This window comes from Coregonus lavaretus (genome assembly GCF_964263955.1).
Source record: "Coregonus lavaretus genome assembly, chromosome: 9".
Lineage (NCBI taxonomy): Eukaryota > Metazoa > Chordata > Actinopteri > Salmoniformes > Salmonidae > Coregonus > Coregonus lavaretus.
In genome coordinates, this window is record NC_139996.1 from 51967850 (window position 1) to 51993149 (window position 25300).

Genomic DNA, 25300 nt, shown 5'->3' on the forward strand with positions numbered 1-25300 from the left:
AAATGTTAAAGTCCCCTCCTATCAATAATAACGAATTGGGAAATGTAGATAACCAATGACGTATAAGTTTCTCTACAGATTCAAGTAACTCATCATTCTCATGTTTGGTGTTGTAACTATACAGGTTTACAGTAATATAATGTCATTGTAACTGATCACAAGACAAATAAAGTGACCAAAGGGGTCACAGTCCCGAGTGTAGAATTTGACCACCAAAGGTATTTTTCATTGTAGTGACCCCAGCAGAGCGTTCAGAGCCATGGGAAAGCCAACTATCATTGCCCCACTGTGACTTCCAGAAATTGGCATCAGCGGAAATTGTGACTCTTGAAAAAAAAATCTGTTCAAAGTTGTTTAGCAAATAAAAATAAGGCCTTGTGCTTCACATTGTTTTGTAACCCCCTAGCATTAAGAGAAACTATAGACAAAAGACAAAACAACAAAGAGAATAGAAAAGTATAAACTGTAGGATGAGTCAAAAACCACATAGGAGCAGTGAACGTAAGCTATAAGGAACTGAGATATGCACCATTTAAGTCCACTTAAAGTAAGTCCACTTAAAGTAAGTCCACTTAAAGTAAGTCCACTTAAAGTAAGTCCACTTAAAGTAAGTCCACTTAAAGTAAGTCCACTTAAAGCCTACATCAAACTCTCTGGGCTAGTTGTTAACCAGCTCTTGAACGTCAACAACAGAAGAATATGTTAAAGACCAAAACAAGAATAAAAACCCTCTTTAGTGTAATCAGGGACTATTCTGAGTAAAAACAAGAAAAGAGAGATACCGACTATTTTAACTGCATATGAAAAGTGCTCATGAAAAATAAAATAAATAGTAAGCAAATATATTCCTGAGACCTTTCACTTGGAAATAAGCATTAATAAATAAATAGAACAATAACAGTATAAAGTAAAATCAGAGCAGACCTGTATGCCCCTTTAAAACACTAACTTTTTGAACAGGAAAATAAAACTCAGTCATTTGAGTATAAACAAAATAGGGCTTTTTTTGGTCTGGTCATACAAGAAAAAGCTCCTAAATGATTGGAGGTGCCTGAGTGGTCTGAAAAATAGTCACCCGAGGCTGGTTAGGTAGTCAGTACAAAATGTTTTGACTACCATGGCTGAAACCGTCAGTCTGTTCTTGCTGGTAAGATTCTAGGGAGGAATATTGACTTCCGAACCGTTGAAGAAGCCTCGTCCTGCAACAAAGTAGGAAGCCTTTCCCTCTCGTGCTTTCTTGATTGCTGGCCACAGCTTGTTCCTACTTTCTATGTCCTCCGGGCAAAGACGCTCGGCGAAATGCAGACCGTGGCTCTGAAGGAACGCGTTCTTCTTTGCAGCTTTCCAGACAGCATCCCTGTAGAATCTGGCGGTGAAGAGGATTATGATCCCCCTTGGTCTTGAATAGTTTTGCGGTTTCTTCTTGCCGAGGCGATGCACAACGTCGATGGTATCAGCAACTTTGTTCTTCTCTTCACCTTAGGCACGCCGTAGAGTCTCAGGTTCCATCTTCTTGTGTATTGCTCCAGATCAGTGAGACATCCATGGTAGACATTGGTCTTCCGTTCCACCTTTTCCACACTCTTTTCAACGTTAGCCACTCATTTTCACATCCTTGATTTCAACACAAAAAAAAAACGGTGTTTTTCAAGCCTTCGATTACCACGGTGTTTGCGCCTATCATTTTCTCAATGGCGTCAGACCTGGAGTTGAGTAAGGAGAGGGTAGCCACAATGTCAGAGTCCATGTTGGGTTTTTTGGAGGCTGGAGGTTTGCATGGAGTAACCGGTAAAGAGGGGAACTCGTCATCTTCATCAGCCATGGAAAGCTTGAGATTATCCATGGGGCCAGCGTAGTTGTGGCAGTTGTCTATTAGCACGTTCCTCTTGTTGGTTAGCAGTAGAATGGCTAGCTTATTCTCTGTCATGACTTTGCATGGACATGCCAAAATAAATTAACCACTTCATTCCAGTCACAGGGAAGTTCTTCTATCTTGAGCAAATAAAAACAATAGGATTGACAGGAAACTCGTTTTTGGGGCAAGTTTTCTTTAGTTTGGTGCGCAGCACAGTAAAAACTATCTGTTGAAGCCGCCATCTTCGCCAAGCCATCCTCTCCTGTCTCTTTCACTGTCTGTCTGTCTGTGTGTGTGTGTGTGTGTGTGAGAATGACGTCATTAGGTCTTAAAAGAGACAGCGCACACTTTTATAAAAGAGATTGCTTCTTCTATGCAAATATTGTTGATCAGTACAATAAAATAAGTCCCAAATGGAAAGGAAAATGTCCCATGAAATCAGCAAAACATTTCACCTGTATTGTGAATAAGCCTAGGCTACATCTTGATTTACCCAGTTTATCAATAGAGATTTACCATTCAAATAAATGATTAACATTGTTGTTATGTAGTTGGTTGGTAAAAACAAAGTTAAAAATGTACAAAGATTTCAAATGTAATGATATTGAACTCAAAAGATCTGTGTGGATCAGGTGCCATTCTGTGACTTTGGCTAACACGCCTATTTTTTTTTGCTGTGGTATCATTTTGGTATTGAGTTTCTTGATGGTATGGAGTATCGTGATACTAAACCTGGTATCGAAGTCAAAATTCTGGTATTGTGACAAAACTAGAGTACAGTACTGTACAGTGAGTAGAGCACAGTATAGTACAGTACAATACAGTAAGTAGAGTACAGTACAGCACAGTGAGTATAGTACAGTAGAGTAAAGTAGAGTAGTCAACACAATCGTACAATACAGTAAAGCAAAGAGTACAGTACATTGTACAGTACATTGTCTAAATCCCTGCTGTTAGTTGATGTTTAAATCTGCCCTGCAACCTGCCCTGTTTGGAACTGCGTGGATTACCAGAGGACAGTGTTTCACTATCCCAGGTGAATAATATTTTCAATGAACAAAAAGGGTTCTACATGCAGTTGTTACAACAGGAAAATAGCTTCAAGAACTTTGTCCAAATACTGATAGACTCCACTAACAAAAGAATGGACAATCTGACCAGAGGTCCAGGACCTTAAGAACAGTTTGCAGTTCTCCCAGGGAGAGGTGGATGTCCTGAAAGAGACATGCAGCAAGATGACAAACTAATTCCACTTGAGATGACATCAGCACTCTCTGTGAATCATTATTAACAATGACTGGGAACAGACTATCTAGAGGGACAATCCAGGAGGAATAACATCATTGTGGATAGCATATCAGAGTCTTCACATGAGGCCGAGTGAGGAGAAAGTAAGAAAAACGATCACTGAAAAGCTGCATATGGAGAATACGAAGATTGAGGTGGAGTGCGCCCACAGGTCTGGAAAAAATTTAACCAGCCTAGGTGACAGACCCAGGCCGATAGTGGTCAAGTTCTTGAGGTTTAAGGACAAGATTGCTGTTCTGGAGAGAGCCAAGAACTTCAGAGGAACCAACATCTTCCTCAATGAAGACATCTCTGAAGCTGGCGGAAAGAACTTAGCCCAGCTATGAAAGCTGCCAGAGAGCATGGAAACCAGGGATTGAAACCAAAATTATTATCCAATAATTTTGTTCTGAACAGAATCCCTTTTTTTTTTGTTTCGTTACACTGTTCCGACGAGCAAAATAAAGTTCTGAACCAGTTCGTTCCGTTCCTTTTTTAACTTGTGAAATCAGTTTATTTACATTTAGCGTGTTAAAATTACTTGCGGCCAATCAGTGCAGCTAGAGCAGGCAAGCTAGTTGTTTACATGCGTAAAGGACAGACAAATGTTTAGCAATTTTTTTCACATAAAATAATTGCCTCCATGTTTCTAAGGTGGGATTTTGGCTATAGGCTACTTTGTGTCTTCACTGACATTTTCAACATGTCCCTGACTGAGTCTGTAATACCAACATGTTTCAAGCAGACCACCATAGTCCCCGTGCCCAAGGACACTAACATAACCTGCCTAAATGACTACCGACCCGTAGCACTGATGTCTGTAGCCATGAAGTGCTTTGAAAGGCTGGTCATGGCTCACATCAACACCATTATCCCAGAAACCCTAGACCCACTCCAATCCACATCTGCCACACTGATCCTCAACATGGGGGCCCCTCAGGGGTGCGTGCTCAGTCCCCTCCTGTACTCCCTGTTCACCCATGACTGCATGGCCCGATTCCAACACCATCATTAAGTTTGCCGACGACACAACAGTGGTAGGCCTGATCACCGACAACCATGAGACAGCCTATAGGGAGGAGGTCAGAGACCTGGCCGTGAGGTGCCAGGATAACAACCTCTCCCTCAACGTGACCAAGACAAAGGAGATTATTGTGGACTACAGGAAAAAAAAGAGGACGGAGCACGCCCCCATTCTCATCGACGGGGCTGTAGTAGAACAGGTTGAGAGCTTCAAGTTCCTTGGTGTCCACATCACCAACAAACTATCATGGTCCAAACACACCAAGACAGTCGTGAAGAGGGCACGACAAAGCCTATTCCCCCTCAGGAGACTGAAAAGATTTGGCATGGGTCCACAGATCCTCAAAAAATTATACAGCTGCACCATCCAGAGCATCCTGACTGGTTGCATCACCGCCTGGTATGGCCACTGCTCGGCCTCCGACCGCAAGGCACTACAGAGGGTAGTGTGTACGGCCCAGTACATCACTGGGGCCAAGCTTCCTGCCATCCAGGACCTCTATACCAGGTGGTGTCAGAAGAAAGCCCACAAAATTGTCAAAGACTTTAGCCACCCTAGTCATAGACTGTTCTCTCTGCTACCGCACGGCAAGCGGTACCGGAGTGCCAAGTCTAGGTCCAAAAGACTTCTCAACAGCTTCTACCCCCAAGCCATAAGACTCCTGAACAGCTAATCATGGCTACCCAGACTATTTGCACTGCCCCCCCACCCCATCTTTTTACGCTTCTGCTACTCTGTTAATTATTTATGCATAGTCACTTTAACTCTACCACATGTACATATTACCTCAACTAGCTGGTGCCCCCGCACATTGACTCTGCACCGGTACCCCCCTGTATTTATACCCTCCCTACTGTTATTTTATTTTACTTCTGCTCTTTTTCCTCAACACTTTTTTGTTGTTGTTTTATTTAACTTTTTTATAAAAAAATTAATGCATTGTTGGTTAAGGGCTGTAAGTAAGCATTTCACTGTAATGTCTACACCTGTTGTATTCGGCGCATGTGGCCAATAAAATTTGATTTGATTTGAAGCAAGGTAAGACATGCCTCATAATATGAAGTAAAAAGTCCAGGTTTCAAACAAAGAAAGAACAGGAACAATATAGCGATGCTAATGATAGGCCTAACCATCTTCTGGTAGATGGAAAGGCTTTCCCAAAAACCTTCTCTATTAAATGTTAACTACAAAGTAGCCTAGCAGAATGATATCATGATTATTTGAATCGATCTAGTGGCCATTTGTTTCGCAAACGCCATCTCATGTGCTACAGAAACACTGCTAACCAAACAACAGTGCTAGGTGCCTGTGCAATTTAATTAAAGGGTAACTACACTCAAAATAAACATTTCTTAGATTTTTCCCAGACCTCAAAAGTGGTCTCCTGATGTGGTTTAAGCAATGTTATGCACTTGTATGTTCTATTTAAAAAGTGTGACAGAGCAAAAACCTAAAAATAATGTTCAAACTCAGAAACATGTTAATTCCTTACTCTGTTGACAGCCTCAATGATCTGTTTCCAACTATTAGCCTATTTGCACAGCATAGCTTGGTTGGCCTGACTGTGAAATACCAATATGGGATTTATAATTTCAGGTCATTCAGAATGTTTGTCAATGTTTCTCATAGAAGTTTTTACACAGGGCGCATTTCCTTTGCCGGGCGGGCCGCTTGGGAAATTGTTGGCAAAAATAGAGTATACTCACTTCTCCAGGCATCACTACACCACTGTCTATTTTCTGGGTGACCTGAACATTGACTGGCTAGCAACTAGCTGTCCTCTCAAGAGGAAGCTTCTAACTGTGACTAATGCCTGCAATATGACCCATCACGCAACAAACTAGAGTGCATATCAATAGTGTTGGATCTGTGACATCCACTTGTATTGATCATATCTTCACTAATGCTGCAGAGCTTTGCTCCAAAGCAATATCCATTTCCATAGACTGTACTGAACATACAATTGTGGCAATAACAAGGAAAGCCAAAGTGCCAAAGGTTGGGCCTAAAGTAATTTATAAGAGATCATGCAAAACGTTCTCGGGATTATTTTGTTGAAGATGTAAAAAATGTATGTTGGTCTGATGTGTATGAGGAAGAGAATCCAGATGCAGCACTGGAAGTATTTCTAAAATTATTCATGGTAATTGTTAACAAGCATGCACCTGTTAAGAAACTAAATGTGAGAACTGATAGAGCCCCCTTGATTGATTCTGAATTGGAAAATTGTATGGTTCAAATAAATGATGCAAAAGCAGTGGCTAACAGGTCAGGCTGCTCAGCTGATTGGTTGACATACTGTAAATTGAGAAATGTTGTGAATAAACTTAAAAAATAAGAATTTATATTACCAAACAAAGATAAATTGCATAAAACACAACGGAAAAAGACTTGAGTACCTTCATTGATATCATGGGCAGAAAACCCAATTAATCTCCATCGTTCATTGACATTGATGAGTAACATAACAAAATCTTTCGATATTGCCAATCATTTCAATTACTATTTCACTAGTAAAGTGGAAAAACTGAGAAGTGAAATGACAACATTTAACAGTGAAACATATTTTTGTATAAAAGATAAAAGGATTGCTGTTTTGAATTTGGTCAAGTTGGTGTGGGAGAGGTGGAAAAACGATTGTTTTGCATCAATAATGATAAGCCACCAGGTATAGACAATCTTGATGGGAAACTATTGAAAATGGTATCATTGCCACCCCTTTTTGCTATATCTTTAACCAAAGCACAATGGTGTGTGTGTGTCCACTGGCGTGGAAGGAAGCTAAAGTAATTCCACTGCCTAAAAATAGCAAAGCACCGTTTGCTGGCTTAACAGCCGCCCAATCAGTTTGCTGCTTGTTCTTAGTAAACTGATGGAGGGGATTGTGTTTGACCAAATACAATGCTATTTTTCAATGAACAAGTTAACTACTGACGTTCAGCATACATATAGAGAAGGACACTCAACTTGTACTGCACTGATGATTGGTTAAAATAAATGGATAATAACATGCTAGTTGGAGCAGTATTGTTAGACTTCACTGCAGCCTTGATGTTATTGATCATAAATTGTTCACTGAAATTCTAAATAAGGAGTTACAGTCAGTATCAGAATGGGTGATTAATAATAAACTGGTCTTAAATACATAAAAACTCAAAAGCATTGTATTTGGTTCAAAACCTTCTCTAAGACCTAAATCTCAACTGGAGTTGTACATAAAGGGCGTGACCATTGAGCAGGTTGAGGAAGCTAAACTCTTCTAGTTATGTCATATTGACAAAGTTGTTGTCTGTTACAAAAAGATGTTCTGCATTTTTTTTTTTAAACAAATCAACTGTACTAGTTGTTCAGGCTCTGGTCTTGTCCCATATGGATTACTGTCCAGTAATATGGCCAAGTGCAGCAAAGAAAGACCTAGCAAAGCTGCAGCTGGCTCAAAACGGAGCAGCACGCCTTGCCCTTAACAGCACATGCAGAACTAACAACAACAACATGCATGCCAGTCTTTCCTGGTTGAGGGTTGATGAGACATTAACGGCTTCTCTTCTAGTTTGAGAAATATTACTGTGACGAGAATTGTCTGCATAATCAAATAACATTCAGCTGAGACACCCATACATACCCCACAAGACATGCCACCAGGGGTCTCTTCACAGTCCCAAAGTCCAAAACAAATTCACGGCAAGGCAGTTTAATACAGAGCCATGATTGCATGGAACTCCCTTCTCAAATTACTCAAGCAAACAGCAAAATTACCTTTAAAACAACAATTTAGAAAAACAACTCATGGACCGGCAGGGACTATGAGGGGACACACTAACACAGAAATTGTTTTGTTGCATTGTTTGAACACCTTCCTAATATTTAGTTGCCTCCCCCCTTTTGCCCTCAGAACAGCCTCAATTTGTCGTACATGGACTCTTCAAGGTGTTGAAAGCGTTCACAGGGATGCTGGTCCATGTTGACTCCAATGCTTCCCACAGTTGGACCATTCTTGATACACACGGGAAACAGTTGCTGTGGAATTTCCCCTCACATATATCACCCAGAAGAGATCACTGCAAATGACTGACCTGTTTGTTTAATTGAAAACATTAAGCTAGGACACAATGTGATGTAAGAATTGCACGTAAAAAAAGTTACAGAAATTGCCAGAATTGCTAAATAATAGTACAGATATAGGCTATTAAATGAGTGCAAGGTTCTAGTCTTTAATGTCGTTGAAAATGCTTTAAATGAATGGCTGTTCAAACATCTTTATGCTACATTGAGAAAGTTACAACACAAAGTACTTTGACAGCCTAGGACATAGTGTTGTCACGATACCAGAATTTTGACTTTGATAACGATACCAGGTTTAGTATCATGATACTTGAGACAACAACAAAAAAAGAAGCCGTATTAGCCAAAGTCACAGAATGGCACTTGATCCAGACAGATCTTTTGAGATCAATATTTTACATGTTAGATTTTTTAAATATATGTATTAATGAATTGATTATGCAATCATACAAATCAATTTGACTTTGTTCTTTTTAACCAATCTAACTACATAACAACAACAACGGTAATAATTTATGTGAATGGTAAATCTCTAGTGACAATCAGCTTTGTAATCAGCAATATTTTGTGTTATGTTTGCATTCGGAAAGTATTCAGACCCCTTGACTTTTTCCACATTGTTACCTTACAGCCTTATTCTAAAATGGATTAAATAGTTTTTTCCCCCCCATCAATCTACACACAATACCCCATAATGACAAAGCAAAAACAGGTTTTTAGAACTGAAATAACACATTTACATAAGTATTCAGACACTTTACTCAGTACTTTGTTGAAGCACCTTTGGCAGCGATTACAGCCTCGAGTGTTCTTGGGTATGAGTTTGGCACACCTGTATTTGAGGAGTTTCTCCCATTCTTCTCTGCAGATCCTCTCAAGCTCTGTCAGGTTGTATGGGGAGCGTTGCTGCACAGCTATCTTCAGGTCTCTCCAGAGATGTTTGATCGTGTTCAATTCCGGTCTCTGGCTGGGCCGCTCAAGGACATTCAGAGACTTGTCCTGAAGCCACTCCTGCGTTGTCTTGGCTGTGTGCTTATGGTCGTTGTCCTGGTGGAAGGTGAACCTTCGCCCCAGTCTGAGGTCCTGAGCTCTCTGAAGCAGGTTTTCAAGGATCTCTCTGTACTTTACTCCGTTCATCTTTCCCTCGATCCTGACTAGTCTCCCAGTCCCTGCCGCTAAAAAACATCCCCACAGCATGATGCTGCCACCACCATGCTTCACCGTAGGGATGGTACCAGGTTTCCTCCAGACGTGACGCTTGGCATTCAGGCCAAAGAGTTCAATCTTGGTTTCATCAGACCAGAGAATCTTGTTTCTCATGGTCTGAGAGTCCTTTAGGTGTCTTTTGGCAAACTCCAAGCGGGCTGTCATGTGCCTTTTACTGAGGAGTGGCTTCCGTCTGGCCACTAACATAAAGGCCTGATTGGTGGAGTGCTGCAGAGATGGTTGTCCTTCTGGAAGGTTCTCCACAGTGGAACTCTGGAGCTCTGTCAGAGTGACCATCGGGTTCTTGGTCATCTCCCTTACCAAGTTCTTTCTCCCCAGATTGCTCAGTTCGGCCGGGCGGCCAGCTCTAGGAAGAGTCTTGGTGGTTCCAAACTTCCATTTAAGAATGATGGAGGCCACTGTGTTCTTGGGGACCTTCAATTCCGCAGAAATGTTTTGCCTCGACGCAATCCTGTCTCGAAGCTCTACTGACAATTCCTTTGACCTCATGGCTTGGTTTTTGCTCTGACATGCACGGTCAACTGTGGGACCTTATATAGACAGGCGTGTGCCTTTCCAAATCATGTCCAGTCAACTGCATTTACCACAGGTGGACTCCAATCAAGTTGTAGAAACATCAAGGATAATCAATGGAAACAGGATGCACCTGAGCTCAATTGAGTCAAATAGCAAAGGGTCTGAATACTTATGTAAATAAGGTATTTCTGTTTTATATTATTAATACATTTGCAAACATTTCTAAAAACCTGTGTTTGCTTTGTCATTAGGGGGTATTGTGTGTAGATTGATGTGATTATTTATTTCTTTAATCCATTTTATAATAAAGCTGTAACGTAACAAAATATGGAAAAAGTTTAATTGTATTATGGATACCAATAATTCACATTTTGCCGCCTTAAAATTGAATATATATTGGACTAAATGTGGTTTTTATACTACCAATGTGGACGACCTACTCCACATTTCTAAAGTGAAAGAAAAATCATAAATGTTCCAAGTTAATTTTAAAAATGTAATAGGAAGATGTCTTCACACCCCATAGTTAAGAGGTGGTACCACAAGTCCCAGAGTGTTGTGAAGGAATATTTTATGGGGCCTGTAGTTTTTCCTGATCTGAAAAACTAACCTAACCAGGTAAAACTCTGGACCTTACACGGTATGAGGCGATTAATCTGTTGGACAATAAAACTCACAGGGCTGAAATTGCTTTGTGCAAGTTTGCATCTGGTAGTCCTGCTCTATGCAACTGTAGGCCTAATTAAAAATTAACTCAGTCTGTCAGCCATTGTGTTTGTTTAATTTCAGTTAATAATTCTGCCACATTAATGTATGTTTTTGCTTGTGTTTGGAGTGGTGTTATGACGCTTGCTAAATAAATACAGAAGGAAAGTGGAGAGCGCGCCTTCAGCTTTGTGCGTTGTGCCCAGCCCGCGCGACCTGCGATTTCCGTGAATCTGATTGGTCAAGACACGCACAGAGCCGGCAGCAGCACTCCAATGTGAAGGGACAAACATTTTTGCTTGAGTTGACAAATCACGAGGCGAATCGGTAAAGAACAATTACGCACTTTGCCCCTCTAACGGTTTGCAGAAATATATTTCATTAAACTACATCATTGAAAAGTGCTGGTGCAAATGCCACCTCGCTACACATTTCCAGTGGCCTTGCCATAGTTAATACTTGGTGGAAGCACCATTGGCAGCCATTACAGGTGTGAATCATTTTGAATAAGGTGAGTATTGTGGTGTTATGGGTATGCTTGTTACCGGCAGGGGCTGGGGAGTATGTTAGAATCAAAAGAAATATGAAAGGATACCAGAAACACACCAGAATGGCTTTCCAAGAGGTGTTGAGTGTTCTTGAATGGTCTAGTAGTCTCAGTCCTGACCTAAATCTGCTTGAAAATCAGTGACAAGCATTGAATATTGTTGTCCATCAATGATTCCCAACCAAATTCACTGCGCTTGAGCAATTTTGACAAAAACAATGTATATGTTGCCCTAAGAGTTGTGCAAGGTTAGTATAATCTTATTCCAAATGATTCACAGCTGTAAATGGCTGCTAAAAAGGTATTTCCACCAAGTATTAACTCTGGGTGTGAAGACATTGCAAGGGCAGTGTAGACTTTCACTGGAGACTATATGTAGGAGCATGCAAATGTAATCCCTTCTCCATGAAGGTCATTATATCCTTTTTTATATAAACAATTATAATATCACATTCTAATGATTGATATCGATAACTGAATTATTGATGTCAAATGCAAATATTATTGATATTGACAATTCAATGTATTATATCAAAATGTTTAATTATTGATATAACAAATTAAAGTATTGATATCAAAAATACAATTAATAGCTAGGTTTCCATCCAATTGGCAAAATATTTTCATGCAAATATTCTAAAAATCACAAAAACATTATGCGCATTTTCCCACCAAAGATGTGTTTCCATCAAATTGACTTGTTGCGGATAAAAGGCTGTGCATGATGACGTAGTGCACATAATACTTTTAGTGGTTAAATTCCCGTGTACCGAATAAAAAATGGGTTTCCATCGCATTTCAACTCTACTGGTCATTTTCTCACAAAATAAATTGTCCGTTAGATAGCGAGTGTGCCCACCTCTGGCACTGGCACGTGCGCTCTAGCCAACAGCTTGCATATACAGTGCGGGTGTAGCCTACATTAGATTATTTTGGACAAAAGAGAAAGATTATTTTTATTTGTCTAACGGCAGCCAAGCGTCGATGATGATGTCACCAGAATAAGACCCTCAATATTTATTGGAAAGGAGCATCAAGCTCATCACCGTGCACTTTCACCACCCTATGAAGTTCATCATAATTTATTTAATCTGTAGCCTAATAAACTGCATTCTTTCCCGGCGAGTCGTAGTGGGAGGACCACACAACATGTCATCGCGTGACTCCACGTTTACTTCCATATGATGTTATTATATCAATATTTGCACATAAAAGCGACATTTCTCTGATAATACATTTTTCCGACACAAAAAGATCCCACCTTGTCTAGTGTATTTTGTTTTGTCGACATTTGAAAAGTTTACAGACAAATTGTATGTTTCCTTCAGGCCTGTCATGCCATTTCTATCCGCCATGTACTTTAAATCCCATTTTAAAAAGGTTGGATGGAAACCTGGCTAGTGATTTAATGAATACATGTTATGTTAAAAGGGAAGTTCACCCAAAAACACTTCTGGGCCTTTTCTAAACACTAGCCTGGTCGTTTGTCAGTATCCCAGGCAATTTTTAGGTCCATTGCTTGAGTATTTAGATGCTACCCCCACCTTCCCCATAGAAACCCATGCAACGTCAAAGTCCATCATAAATACCCCAAAACACGCCGCTCTGGCCTCCGAAGGCCGCAATTTTTTTGCAAACTTCTTTTTGTAGGTACATTTTTACCAATGTATTTAGTTATTTTTGTACTGAAATCAAGGAAGTAGATTAATGCCCGCCGCGAGTCAAGACCCGGGACTTCCGAGGTGGGCGTGGTTGAAGGATGTAAACAATTTTCTGTTCTCACTCCCTCACCAGTATTTGCTGCCATCAAATTTAGAGTAAAGAATGTCAGATCGAGAACGAAGAGGAAAATTGGAGACCTGCCTTATTTTCGGAATGGCACAGTTGTGCCATATCCGTTTGAGCCGGAGTATACTGAGGCTGAGTTGTTTCATTTGCGGGCAGACAGAGAAGAGAGAGACAAGAGCAAGCAGATGTCGAGGAAACTTAGGCTTTTCCCAGAAAGCACGGAGACTGGTGGTGCAGTTGCGGGAGATCCTACCACTACCAACAGACAGTGAATGTCTCAGCTGTTCGACAATGGGACCAGCTTATTCCGATAATAGAGGAGGTAGAACAGACTGATGATGCAGCAGAAGATGGCGTACAGTTGAAGTCAGAAGTTTAAATACATTTAGGTTGGATTAAAATATATTAAAAACTAGTTTTTCAACCACCACACATTTCTTGTTAACAAACTATTGTTTTGGCAAGTCGGTTAGGACATCTACTTTGTGCATGACAAGTCATTTTTCCAACAATGTTTACAGAAAGATTATTTCACTTATAATTCACTGTATCACAATTCCAGTGGGTCAGAAGTTTACATACACTAAGTTGACTGTGCCTTTTAAACAGCTTGGAAAATTCCAGAAAATGATGTAATTGCTTTAGAAGCTTCTGATAGGCTAATTGACATCATTTGAGTCAATCGGAGGTGTACCTGTGGATGTATTTCATGTGGATGCCTACCTTGAATTTTTACTAGGACTAAATGTCAGGAATTGTGAAAAACTGAGTTTAAATGTATTTGGCTAAGGTGTATGTAAACTACCGACTTCAACTGTATGTGTAAATACACACTTTGATTTCTTGTCTCACATCAATCCTGGTGTGTTGGAGACTTTTTTCAGAATGCCAAGGATCAACTGGAAATGGCACACCACACCTGACGGTCCAAATGGGAAGCTCTCTGAATCATAAGTGTTTTGGCTAATATTACTCACAGGATATTTAGAAATAGACTGCATGGGACGCGCACTTCACAATCTGGGACTACATAAACACGAATTTATTTTATCAAACCATGTAAGAAGTAGAAAGTCAATAGTGGTAGAGAAGAACATGTTGCTTGCAATTGCCAATCTAGCTTTTATACCAATAATATCCTAATTAGCCTGTAAACCCACAGACAAGAGGAAGAAAAACCACCCTCACACAACTAACACCCTTTGGCTTATAAATGAATCCCTGAGCCTGTTATATTTCATGTTGTATAGGCCTATGTATTTTCTTGATTGTTGTATATAACATTGTGATGCATTTATTTTCTGTCTCTCTAGACAATACAGACTGGTCTCTTATCGGATCACCCTGGAGTGGATGCTAAGGGAAGAACATCTAGGTCGAGGCCAACGATGGGTACTCCCGGACTCTGTGGTGGCAACAATTACGTCTAACTACCCTGACCCCAACAGCAGCTACATTGGATTCCAGGAAGTTGAGGAGGCTCATAGCGTCTTATAAGAATAACATTTTCAAGAAATAACATTGCAGTCAAATAAAATTTGTTACACAATTTTATTTTATTATAAAACAAAAATGACAGTTAATATGCTATTCACACTGTTACTCAGCATTAGTTAGACTAGGGATTTACAAACATGTCCCTGGAGAACAACAGTCTTGTAGGTTTTCACTCCAACAGGTGAGCTTGATGAGCTTATCTCCCTCAATAACTTTAAGCATCAGTTGTCAGAGCACCTTACCGATCACTGCACCTGTACACAGCCCATCCGAAATTAGCCCACCCAACTACCTCATCCCTATATTGTTATTTATTTTGCTCTTTTGCACCCCAGTATCTCTATTTGCACATAATCTCTTGCACATCTAGCATTCCAGTGTTAATACTATTGTAATTATTCTGCACTATAGCCTATTTATTGCCTTACCTCCATAACTTGCTACATTTGCACACACTGTATATATATTTTCTGTTGTATTTCTGACTTTATGTTTTTTTTTTTACCCCATATGTAACTCTGTGTTGTTTTTATTGCACTACTTTGCTTTATCTTGGCCAGGTCGCAGTTGTTAATGAGAACCTGTTCTCAACTGGCTTACCTGGTTAAATAAAGGTGAAATAAAAAAATAAAAAAAATAAAAAAATTGATTAGGGTTGGATTGAAAACCTATAGGACGGTAGCTCCTATGTGATCGACAGGTTGGTGACCACTGTTATAGAAAGTTGATTGAAGTACAATCTGATGCTTCTCTCTGTGGGCTGATATTTCGGTATGGCAGTCTCGGGGCTACTGCGCGCGCAAAGCTTAGAGGTACCCAGCTTCTCTACCCAGTCCTTGGCCTGTTTGGAATACTCCACACGGCTTCTCGGATCTCCTGAAATATGTGTAACAGAATAACAAAACAAAAATGTGTCCTAATTAGTCTTTCATTCAATCCTTCTGAAAAATTATTGGATGAGGCATGAGTGGAGGAACATTGGGTGTGAAAAGGATACAAAGACAAAAGAAATTGAACAAAGAAAATCCAAGACAGTATGGTTCATTGTCCTATCCTCATGGTCTGTTCCACCACCCCTCTCCTCCTTCCATTCCCTCCCAGGCATGTATAAACTGAAAAAGTGATTGGTGATGTTGGCTGGTATAAAACAGTCAGTAATTACTTGTCAATTTAGGGCATGAGCTGATATTCTAAATGTTTTAATAGAAATAATGTGACGGTTGGGCTAGTTTGTCGTCATTACAACTCACGCACCATCTAGGGCCAGAGTTATATATTTAGATATATGGCTCTGGCTAGGGCTGTGTTCTACTCATGGACCTTAACTACGGCAAGTCATTTTATGCAATCAATAGCACTACAGAAAACTGCGATGCCTAGTAGAAAATAACATACTATTTCTTATCGGTAACATTATAATGAAAAAGAAATTGCATCACAAAGCAAAATAAGCAAGACAGTCAGTAGGACAGGATAACGTTACCGTAGTAGCTAAGCTAAAAACAGGAATGGCAAACAAATAAACTGTATAAAATTACTTTGTGGTGACTAGCTACAGGTGTTAGCAACTTCGCAACATACCTTGAATGGTTGGAGCTTTCCCCGTCTATGGTGGAAAGACGGTAGGAACAGAACCCGGTTTCAACCGGTCCCCATTGTAGTCAGTGGCCAAAGTGATCACTGGACACGGTCAACCGCAGCTGGTAAATGACTTCATGTGTCTTATTGACACCATAAGCAGGATGTCGGATGGCCTGCAGCTATGCCGGACACAAAGCTCCATCGCGGTCAGGAAAAAAGTGGAAATGTGTAGTGTACAGTCGTGGTCAAAAGTTTTGAGAATGACACAAGTATTGGTCTTCAAAGTTTGCTGCTTCAGTGTTTTTAGATATTTTTGTCAGATGTTACTATGGTATACTGAAGTATAATTACAAGCATTCCATAAGTGTCAAAGGCTTTTATTGACAATTACATTAAGTTTATGCAAAGAGTCAATATTTGCAGGGTTGACCCTTCTTTTTCATGACCTCTGCAATCCGCCCTGGCATGCTGTCAATTAACTTCTGGGCCACATCCTGACTGATGGCAGCCCATTCTTGCATAATCAATGCTTGGAGTTTGTCAGAATTTGTGGGGTTTTGTTTGTCTACCCGCCTCTTGAGGATTGACCACAAGTTCTCAATGGGATTAAGGTCTGGGGAGTTTCCTGGCCATGGACCCAAAATGTTGATGTTTTGTTCCCCGAGCCACTTAGTTATCACTTTTGCCTTATGGCAAGGTGCTCCATCATGCTGGAAAAGGCATTGGTCGTCACCAAACTGTTCTTGGATGGTTGGGAGAAGTTGCTCTCAGGGGATGTGTTGGTACCATTCTTTATTCATGGCTGTGTTCTTAGGCCAAATTGTGAGTGAGCCCACTCCCTTGGCTGAGAAGCAACCCCACACATGAATGGTCTTAGGATGCTTTACTGTTGGCATGACACAGAACTGATGGTAGCGCTCACCTTGTCTTCTCCGGACAAGCTTTTTTCTGGATGCCCCAAACAATCGGAAAGGGGATTCAGAAGAATATCAGTCTGTCCCTGATGTTTTTCCTGGAGAGAAGTGGCTTCTTTGCTGCCCTTCTTGACACCAGGTCATCCTCCAAAGGTCTTCGCCTCACTGTGCGTGCAGATGCACTCACACCTGCCTGCTGCCATTCCTGAGCAAGCTCTGCACTGGTGGTGCCCCGATCCCGCAGCTGAATCAACTTTAGGAGACAGTCCTGGCGCTTGTTGGACTTTCTTGGGCGCCCTGACGCCTTCTTCACAACAATTGAACCTCTCTCCTTGAAGTTCTTGATGATCCGAAAAATGGTTGATTTAGGTGCAATCTTACTAGCAGCAATATCCTTGCCTGTAAAGCCCTTTTCGTGCAAAGCAATGATGACGGCACGTGTTTCCTTGCAGGTAACCATGGTTAACAGAAGAATAACAATGATTTCAAGCACCACCCTCCTTTTAAAGCTTCCAGTCTGTTATTCTAACTCAATCAGCATGACAGAGTGATCTCCAGCCTTGTCCTCATCAACACTCACCTGTGTTAACGAGATAATCACTGACATGATGTCAGCTGGTCCTTTTGTGGCAGGGCTGAAATGCAGTGGAAATGTTTTTTGGGGATTAAGTTAATTTTCATGGCAGAGGGACTTTGCAATTAATTGCAATTCATCTGATCACTCTTCATAACATTCTGGAGTATATGCAAATTGCCATCATAAAAACTGAGGCAGCAGACTTTAATAATTTTCACATTTGTGTCATTCTCAAAACTTTTGACCATGACTGTATTTGTATCTGACCGGAACATTATTGCACTTCATTTTGGCCAATGTCACTCAGCTACTCAACTACTAACGTTATTCGCCTAGCCTTACTAAAGAGATTACTAACCGCTAGCCTAGCTAGCTACCATCTCTTTGTTTACTTCTGATTTCCTTTCTTGAAGACCAATAGTAAGAAGATTCGTCCCGCCTCCTGTAATTATCCATCGTAGAACCACGACAAAGAGTATCTACCGGATTACAAACTATACAGAAGACCTTTACACTAGCACGAATGAGAGAATGCTTTTCTTTGACTACAGCTCAGCGTTCAACACCATAGTGCCCTCAAAGCTCGTCACTAAGCTAAGGACCCTGGGGCTAAACACCTCCCTCTGCAACTGGATCCTGGACTTCCTGACGTGCTGCCCCCAGGTGGTAAGGGTAGGTAACAACACATCTGCCACGTTGATCCTCAACACGGGGGCCCCTCAGGGGTGCGCGCTCAGTCCCCTCCTCTACTCCCTGTTCACTCATGACTGCATGGCCAGGCACAACTCAAACACCATCATTAAGTTCGCCGATGACACAACAGTGGTAGGCCTGATCACCGACAACAACGAGACAGACTATAGGGAGAAGGTCAGAGACCTGGCCGTGTGGTGCCAGGACAACAACCTCTCCCTCAACGTGATCAAGACAAAGGAGATGATTGTGGACTACAGGAAAAAGAAGAGAACCGAGCACGCCCCCATTCTCATCGACGGGGCTGTAATGGAGCAGGTTGAGAGCTTCAAGTTCCTTGGTGGTGTCCACGCCACCAACAAACTATCATGGTCAAACACACCAAGACATGCGTGAGAAGGGCACAATGAAGCCTATTCCCCCTCAGGAGACTGAAAACATTTGGCATGGATCCTCAAAAAGTTCTACAGCTGCACCATCGAGAGCATCCTGACTGGTTGCATCACTGCCTGGTATGCCAACTGCTTGGCCTCCGACCGCAAGGCACTACAGAGGGTAGTGCGTACACCCCAGTACATCACTGGGGCCAAGCTTCCTGCTTTCCAGGACCTCTATACCAGGCGGTGTCAGAGGAAGGCCCTAAAAATTGTCAAGGACTCCAGCCACCCTAGTCATACGGTTCTCTCTGCTACCGCACGGCAAGCGGTACCGGAGCGCCAAATCTAGGTCCAAGAAGCTTCTACCCCCAAGCCATAAGACTCCTGAACATCTAATCAAATGGCTACCCAGACTATTTGCATTGCCCCCCCACCCCTCTTTTACACTACTACCACCTGTTTATTATCTATGCAGTCACTTTAATAACTCTACCTACATGTACACTACCGTCCAAAAGTTTGGGGTTACTTAGGAATTTCCTTGTTTTTGTCCATTAACATTACATCAAATTGATCAGAAATACAGTGTAGACATTGTTAATGTTGTAAATGGCTATTGTAGCTTGAAACAGCTGATATTTTATGGAATATCTACATACGCGTACAGAGACCCATTATCAGCAACTATCAGTCCTGTGTTCCAATGGCACGTTGTGTTTGCTAATCCAAGTTTATCATTTTAAAAAGGCTAATTGATCATTAGAAAACCCTTTTGCAATTATGTTGAGAAACAGACGCTTCACAGGTCCTCAACTGGCAGCTTCATTAAATAATACCCGCAAAACACCAGTCTCAACGTCAACAGTGAAGAGGCGACTCCGGGATGCTGACCTTCTAGGCAGAGTTGCAAAGAAAAAGCCATCTCTCAGATTGGCCAATAAAAAGAAAAGATTAAGATGGGCAAAAGAACACAGACACTGGACAGAGGAAGATTGGAAAAAAGTGTTATGGGCAGACAAATCGAAGTTTGAGGTGTTCGGATCACAAAGAAGAACATTTGTGAGACTCAGACCAAATGAAAAGATGTTGGAGGAGTGCTTGATGCAATCTGTCAAGCATGGTGGAGGCAATGTGATGGTCTGGGGGTGCTTTGGTGGTGGTAAAGTGGGAGATTTGTACAGGGTAAAAGGGATCTTGAAGGAAGGCTATCACTCCATTTTGCAACGCCATGCCCTGTGGAAAGCACTTGATTGGAGCCAATTTCCTCCTACAACAGGACAATGACCCAAAGCACAGCTCCAAACTATGCAATAACTACACTGCTCAAAAAAATTAAGGGAACACTAAAATAACACATCCTAGATCTGAATGAATGAAATAATCTTATTAAATACTTTTTTTCTTTACATAGTTGAATGGGCTGACAACAAAATCACACAAAAAGTATCAATGGATATCAAATGTATCAACCCATGGAGGTCTGGATTTGGAGTCACCCTCTAAATTAAAGTGGAAAACCACACTACAGGCTGATCCAACTTTGATGTAATGTCCTTAAAACAAGTCAAAATGAGGTTCAGTAGTGTGTGTGGCCTCCACGTCTCCTGAGGGATCTCCCCCCAGACCTGGACTAAAGCATCCGCCAACTCCTGGACAGTCTGTGGTGTGGCGTTGGTGGATGGAGCGAGACATGTCCCAGATGTGCTCAATTGGATTCAGGTCTGGGGAACGGGCGGGCCAGTCCATAGCATCAATGCCTTCCTCTTGCAGGAACTGCTGACACACTCCAGCCACATGAGGTCTAGCATTGTCTTGCATTAGGAGGAACCCAGGGCCAACCGCACCAGCATATGGTCTCACAAGGGGTCTGAGGATCTCATCTCCGTACCTAATGGCAGTCAGGCTACCTCTGGCGAGCACATGGAGGGCTGTGCGGCCCCCCAAAGAAATGCCACCCCACACCATGACTGACCCACCGCCAAACCGGTCATGCTGGAGGATGTTGCAGGCAGCAGAACGTTCTCCACGGCGTCTCCAGACTCTGTCACATGTGCTCAGTGTGAACCTGCTTTCATCTGTGAAGAGCACAGGGCGCCAGTGACGAATTTGCCAATCTTGGTGTTCTCTGGCAAATGCCAAACGTCCTGCACGGTGTTGGGCTGTAACCCCACCTGTGGACGTCGGGCCCTCATACCACCCTCATGGAGTCTGTTTCTGACCGTTTGAGCAGACACATGCACATTTGTGGCCTGCTGGAGGTCATTTTGCAGGGCTCTGGCAGTGCTCCTCCTTGCACAAAGGCGGAGGTAGCGGTCCTGCTGCTGGGTTGTTGCCCTCCTACGGCCTCCTCCACGTCTCCTGATGTACTGGCCTGTCTCCTGGTAGCGCCTCCATGCTCTGGACACTACGCTGACAGACACAGCAAACCTTCTTGCCACAGCTCGCATTGATGTGCCTGGATGAGCTGCACTACCTGAGCCACTTGTGTGGGTTGTAGACTCCGTCTGATGCTACCACTAGAGTGAAAGCACCGCCAGCATTCAAAAGTGACCAAAACATCAGCCAGGAAGGATAGGAACTGAGATCACCACCTGCAAAACGGTGGAAATTATAGACAATTAGCAAGACACCCCCAATAAAGGACTGGTCTGTGGTCACCACCTGCAAAACCAGTCCTTTATTGGGGGTGTCTTGCTAATTGCCTATAATTTTCACCTGTTGTCTATTCCATTTGCACAACAGCATGTGAAATGTATTGTCAATCAGTGTTGCTTCCTAAGTGGACAGTTTGATTTCACAGAAGTTTGATTGACTTGGAGTTACATTGTGTTGTTTAAGTGTTCCCTTTATTTTTTTGAGCAGTGTATTTAGGGAAGAAGCAGTCAGCTGGTATTCTGTCTCTAATGGAGTGGTCAGCACATTCACCGGATCTCAACCCTATTGAGCTGTTGTGGGAGCAGCTTGACCGTATGGTACGTAAGAAGTGCCCATCAAGCCAATCCAACTTGTGGGAGGTGCTTCAGGAAGCATGGGGTGAAATCTCTTCAGATTACCTCAACAAATTGACAACTAGAATGCCAAAGGTCTGCAAGGCTGTAATTGCTGCAAATGGAGGATTCTTTGACGAAAGCAAAGTTTGAAGGACAATTATTTCAATTAAAAACAGTTCTAACCTTGTCAATGACTACATTTCCTATTCAAACTCATTTCATTAATGTTTTCATGGAAAACAAAAGGACATTTACAGTTGAAGTCGGAAGTTTACATACACCTTAGCCAAATACATTTAAACTCAGTTTTTCATAATTCCTGACATTTAGTCCTAGTAAAAATTCCCTGTCTTAGGTCAGTTAGGATCACCACTTTACTTTAAGAATGTGAAATGTCAGAATAATAGAATAATTTATTTCAGCTTTTATTTATTTATTTATTTAATCACATTCCCAGTGGGTCAGAAGTTTACATACAGTCAATTAGTATTTGGTAGCATTGCTTTTAAATTGTTTAACTTGGGTCAAACGTTTCGGGTAGCCTTCCATAAGCTTCCCACAATAAGTTGGGTGAATTTTGGCCCATTCCTCCTGACAGAGCTGGTCAGGTTTGTAGGCCTCCTTGCTCGCACACGCCTTTTCAATTCTGCCCACATATTTTCTATAGGATTGAGGTCAGGGCTTTGTGATGGCGACTCCAATACCTTGACTTTGTTGTCCTTAAGCCATTTTGGGTGAACTTCCACTTTAAAATGGCTTTCCATACACAAACAAGGTACTAGAGTAGTGAATTGATGTTGGCTTCTGCTGTAAGCTAGCAAGGAAAGCTACCAGTATCTTCTTCCATTGTAGTATAGCCTGTACTAGACATTGTTTTGGGAACAGTAATTAACAGTTTCAACATTTCTACATGGCATCTTGCATTATTCAAGTGTTTTAACTTCTGTGCAGCACAAGTGGTGATGCAGCACAGACTCCCAGTGAGTTCAGTGGTTCCTCATGGCAGGCTAGAGCTAGCAATGAGTAAGTGGTGCAGGCAGGCAAGAGGAGGCATGAACGGTGTACTCGCGCTATAAAAGGATCGGCTGTGCTGATGGATAGACTTGATCCTCAATCTGTAGACGCCACGAGACACCGTTTTTTCATGTTCAAGTATTGAAGAACTACAGGAATGTTGGTATCCCGTGCATCACTACTAGGATATACAGGCCAGAATCTAAAAGAAACAAGCCAGGACTCAGTCTTGCTAAATGTTTGAGCTGATAAGTTTAACAATGTCAAGGGTGGTTCATATGTAACATGATCATGATTATTGCTGAGACACTTCTCTCGACATTAGCCATATGTGGAGAGTGCCATCCTATTCCATTCAGTCCCATTTGGCACGAGTCGATCCTAACAGGAAGTCTTGTGCGTCATTCTTTCTATCCCCCACTCTCTCCCTTCTTCCTGTTAAGCTTCCTGGGAGCCGACTGACTGCCTGCCCCCTCCCCCAACACACACACACAGAAATTATCCCCACAACAGCAGCATCACTCCAGTGGAAATGCTTTTAACAGCTGCCTGAAAGTGAAGTTCCACCATAATAGCAGAGTCCCCCAGAGGCCCCCTGCTACAACAAGGCTGAGGATCTAATAACCCAGCCTACAGCCGTTCAGCCCTCCACCATGGCTGGGCCCGCAGAGGAAATGAAGTCCCCAGATAAGACTCACTGCCTGCCGGCCAGATGAGCCACGGGGAATGGGAAATGGGATTAAGGCCTGGAAAGTGTAAAGAGCATCATTACCAACAGGCTGGAAAAAGGGCCATCAGCCTTTATAGCATGAATAGACCTACAATAGGCCCACCAGCTCCTTTTTATGCTGTGGATAAATGTTAATCATATGGACAATAAGCACTCTAGCCTATCATTATATAATACCAGTTTCCTGCCTTATAGGCCCTGGTTTGAAAAATACAGAGGCAGTGACAGCAGCTTGGCATGGATATATTTAACATTGACCTGTACTAGCCATATTGTTGTTGTGTGGTATGTTAAGAGGGATGTGTGGGCTAAGTGCATCAATGCAAAAGCAATGCAAATATAAAGTATTTGCAAAAATCATTGCTTTTTATTTTCTTGCCCTAAAACCGATTATTTCTAATTCTATAGCATTTGATAGACACTTCGTCTACATTCGCGGAAATGATTAAATCAAGTTTCCATTGTTGTGTTTTTCACCAGCTATAAACCATAAACAATCCGCTGTAATATTTTGAACTTTCATGTTAGAAGCATCGTCAACGTCAATTTAACAATTTAAGAGCATAACTTGCAGTGGTGTAGGTAGCCTAAAGATTCAGACCTAAAAGTCGCTGTAAATATATTTCCACTTTAAGGTCTGAACTGCAGGCTGCCGTGTTCAGGACACCGCGGAGTCCGCGGGAGATATGGCTCGGAAAACATTCCTCAATTCAGGAATGGGAGAGGGCGCTGTACTCCTAATTATCCAAAATTATACATTGAGAACAATGAAATACTGCTAGATTTTAATTAAACTGCAGTTTTCTTCAGGATGCTACGCTAGCTAATGCGAATGCAACCCATTGGATTCGACAACACTTCCGGTAGTTACTCACTCCAATGCTAGGCGTAGTATTTTCATGGAATCCAATGGACTGTTACAGTAATGGAGTAACGGTAGGCTCGCATTAACAGTAGCTACATTATTGGGTTAGCACACTGTACCACACCATTCCGATTAGAGAGAAGAAATGAACGAAAGCCGGATTCTGGCTATGGTAGGCTACCTGCAATGCAACTACTTAACACACAATATCATGACTTCTTACGACGGTATATATTATCAAATGTTTTCAATTATTTAAAAAATTACCTGTTCTTCCTCCGCTGACAAACTGGCTGCCATTCTTCAGTCTCGTTCTTGAGATTTGGACACCTTAATTCTTCAATTTGGTCGTCTTTTTTTCTTTTCGTAAAGGTAAACCACGACAGTTCTATCCTCGTACCGGGCAGTACCTCAACCGGTTTGCCTAGGTTACTGGCATTTTACAAAGCTGAAATGTTCCTCATATAGAAATGGAAAGCTTATACTATTTTTTTGTTTGACTAGCCTGTTTTAGTGGAGTCGAATATGAAATTATCTGGAATCTTCCATCAAAATACTCATGCATGAGCGAAAATCGATGTTGTGTCAAATCTGCTCGAGTACTGAAGAAAATAGTCCTCAACAGCTTGGCGTTTCTCTGTGACGAATCGCTGTTGCTCGAATTTGACCCATTTGTCCAGCCAGTACAGCCACCCACCTTTGCAAAGAATCAAGACTAAAGTCAAGAGGTTTGGTGTGCAAGCTTTTATTTTCAACGTACGTCGCCTGGACTATTATTCTGCCAGTAGTACTAACGATGACGTCACTGTACTATGGTAATGAGGAAACCTTCAAAATAAAAGCCTGCATTTCAAAACATTGCGAGGTAGATAACCCATTCAAAAGCTATAAACAATTTTATCAATGTCGATTTTTTTGGTGTTTATAACCAAATGCAAGAAGGAATTTATGTAAATGTATGTGTGTGTGCATATATATATATATATATATATATATATATATATATATATATATATATATTTGTTTCTGGCCATTTTGAGCCTGTAATCGA

The 25300-nt window shown here is 41.6% G+C and overlaps 1 protein-coding gene across 1 annotated transcript in view; it reads right to left on the reverse strand.

Annotated features, from left to right (window-relative positions):
* The window catches only part of ptpn9a (protein tyrosine phosphatase non-receptor type 9a), a 72691-nt gene extending 47725 nt beyond the window's left edge, over window positions 1–24966 (reverse strand). Inside the window, exon 1 of the mRNA XM_084169243.1 lies at window positions 24517–24966. Coding sequence (XP_084025369.1) covers window positions 24517–24549 — 33 coding nt within the window. The 5' untranslated portion in view covers window positions 24550–24966. The remainder of the gene's footprint in view (window positions 1–24516) is intronic.
* Window positions 24967–25300: the final 334 nt, after the last annotated feature.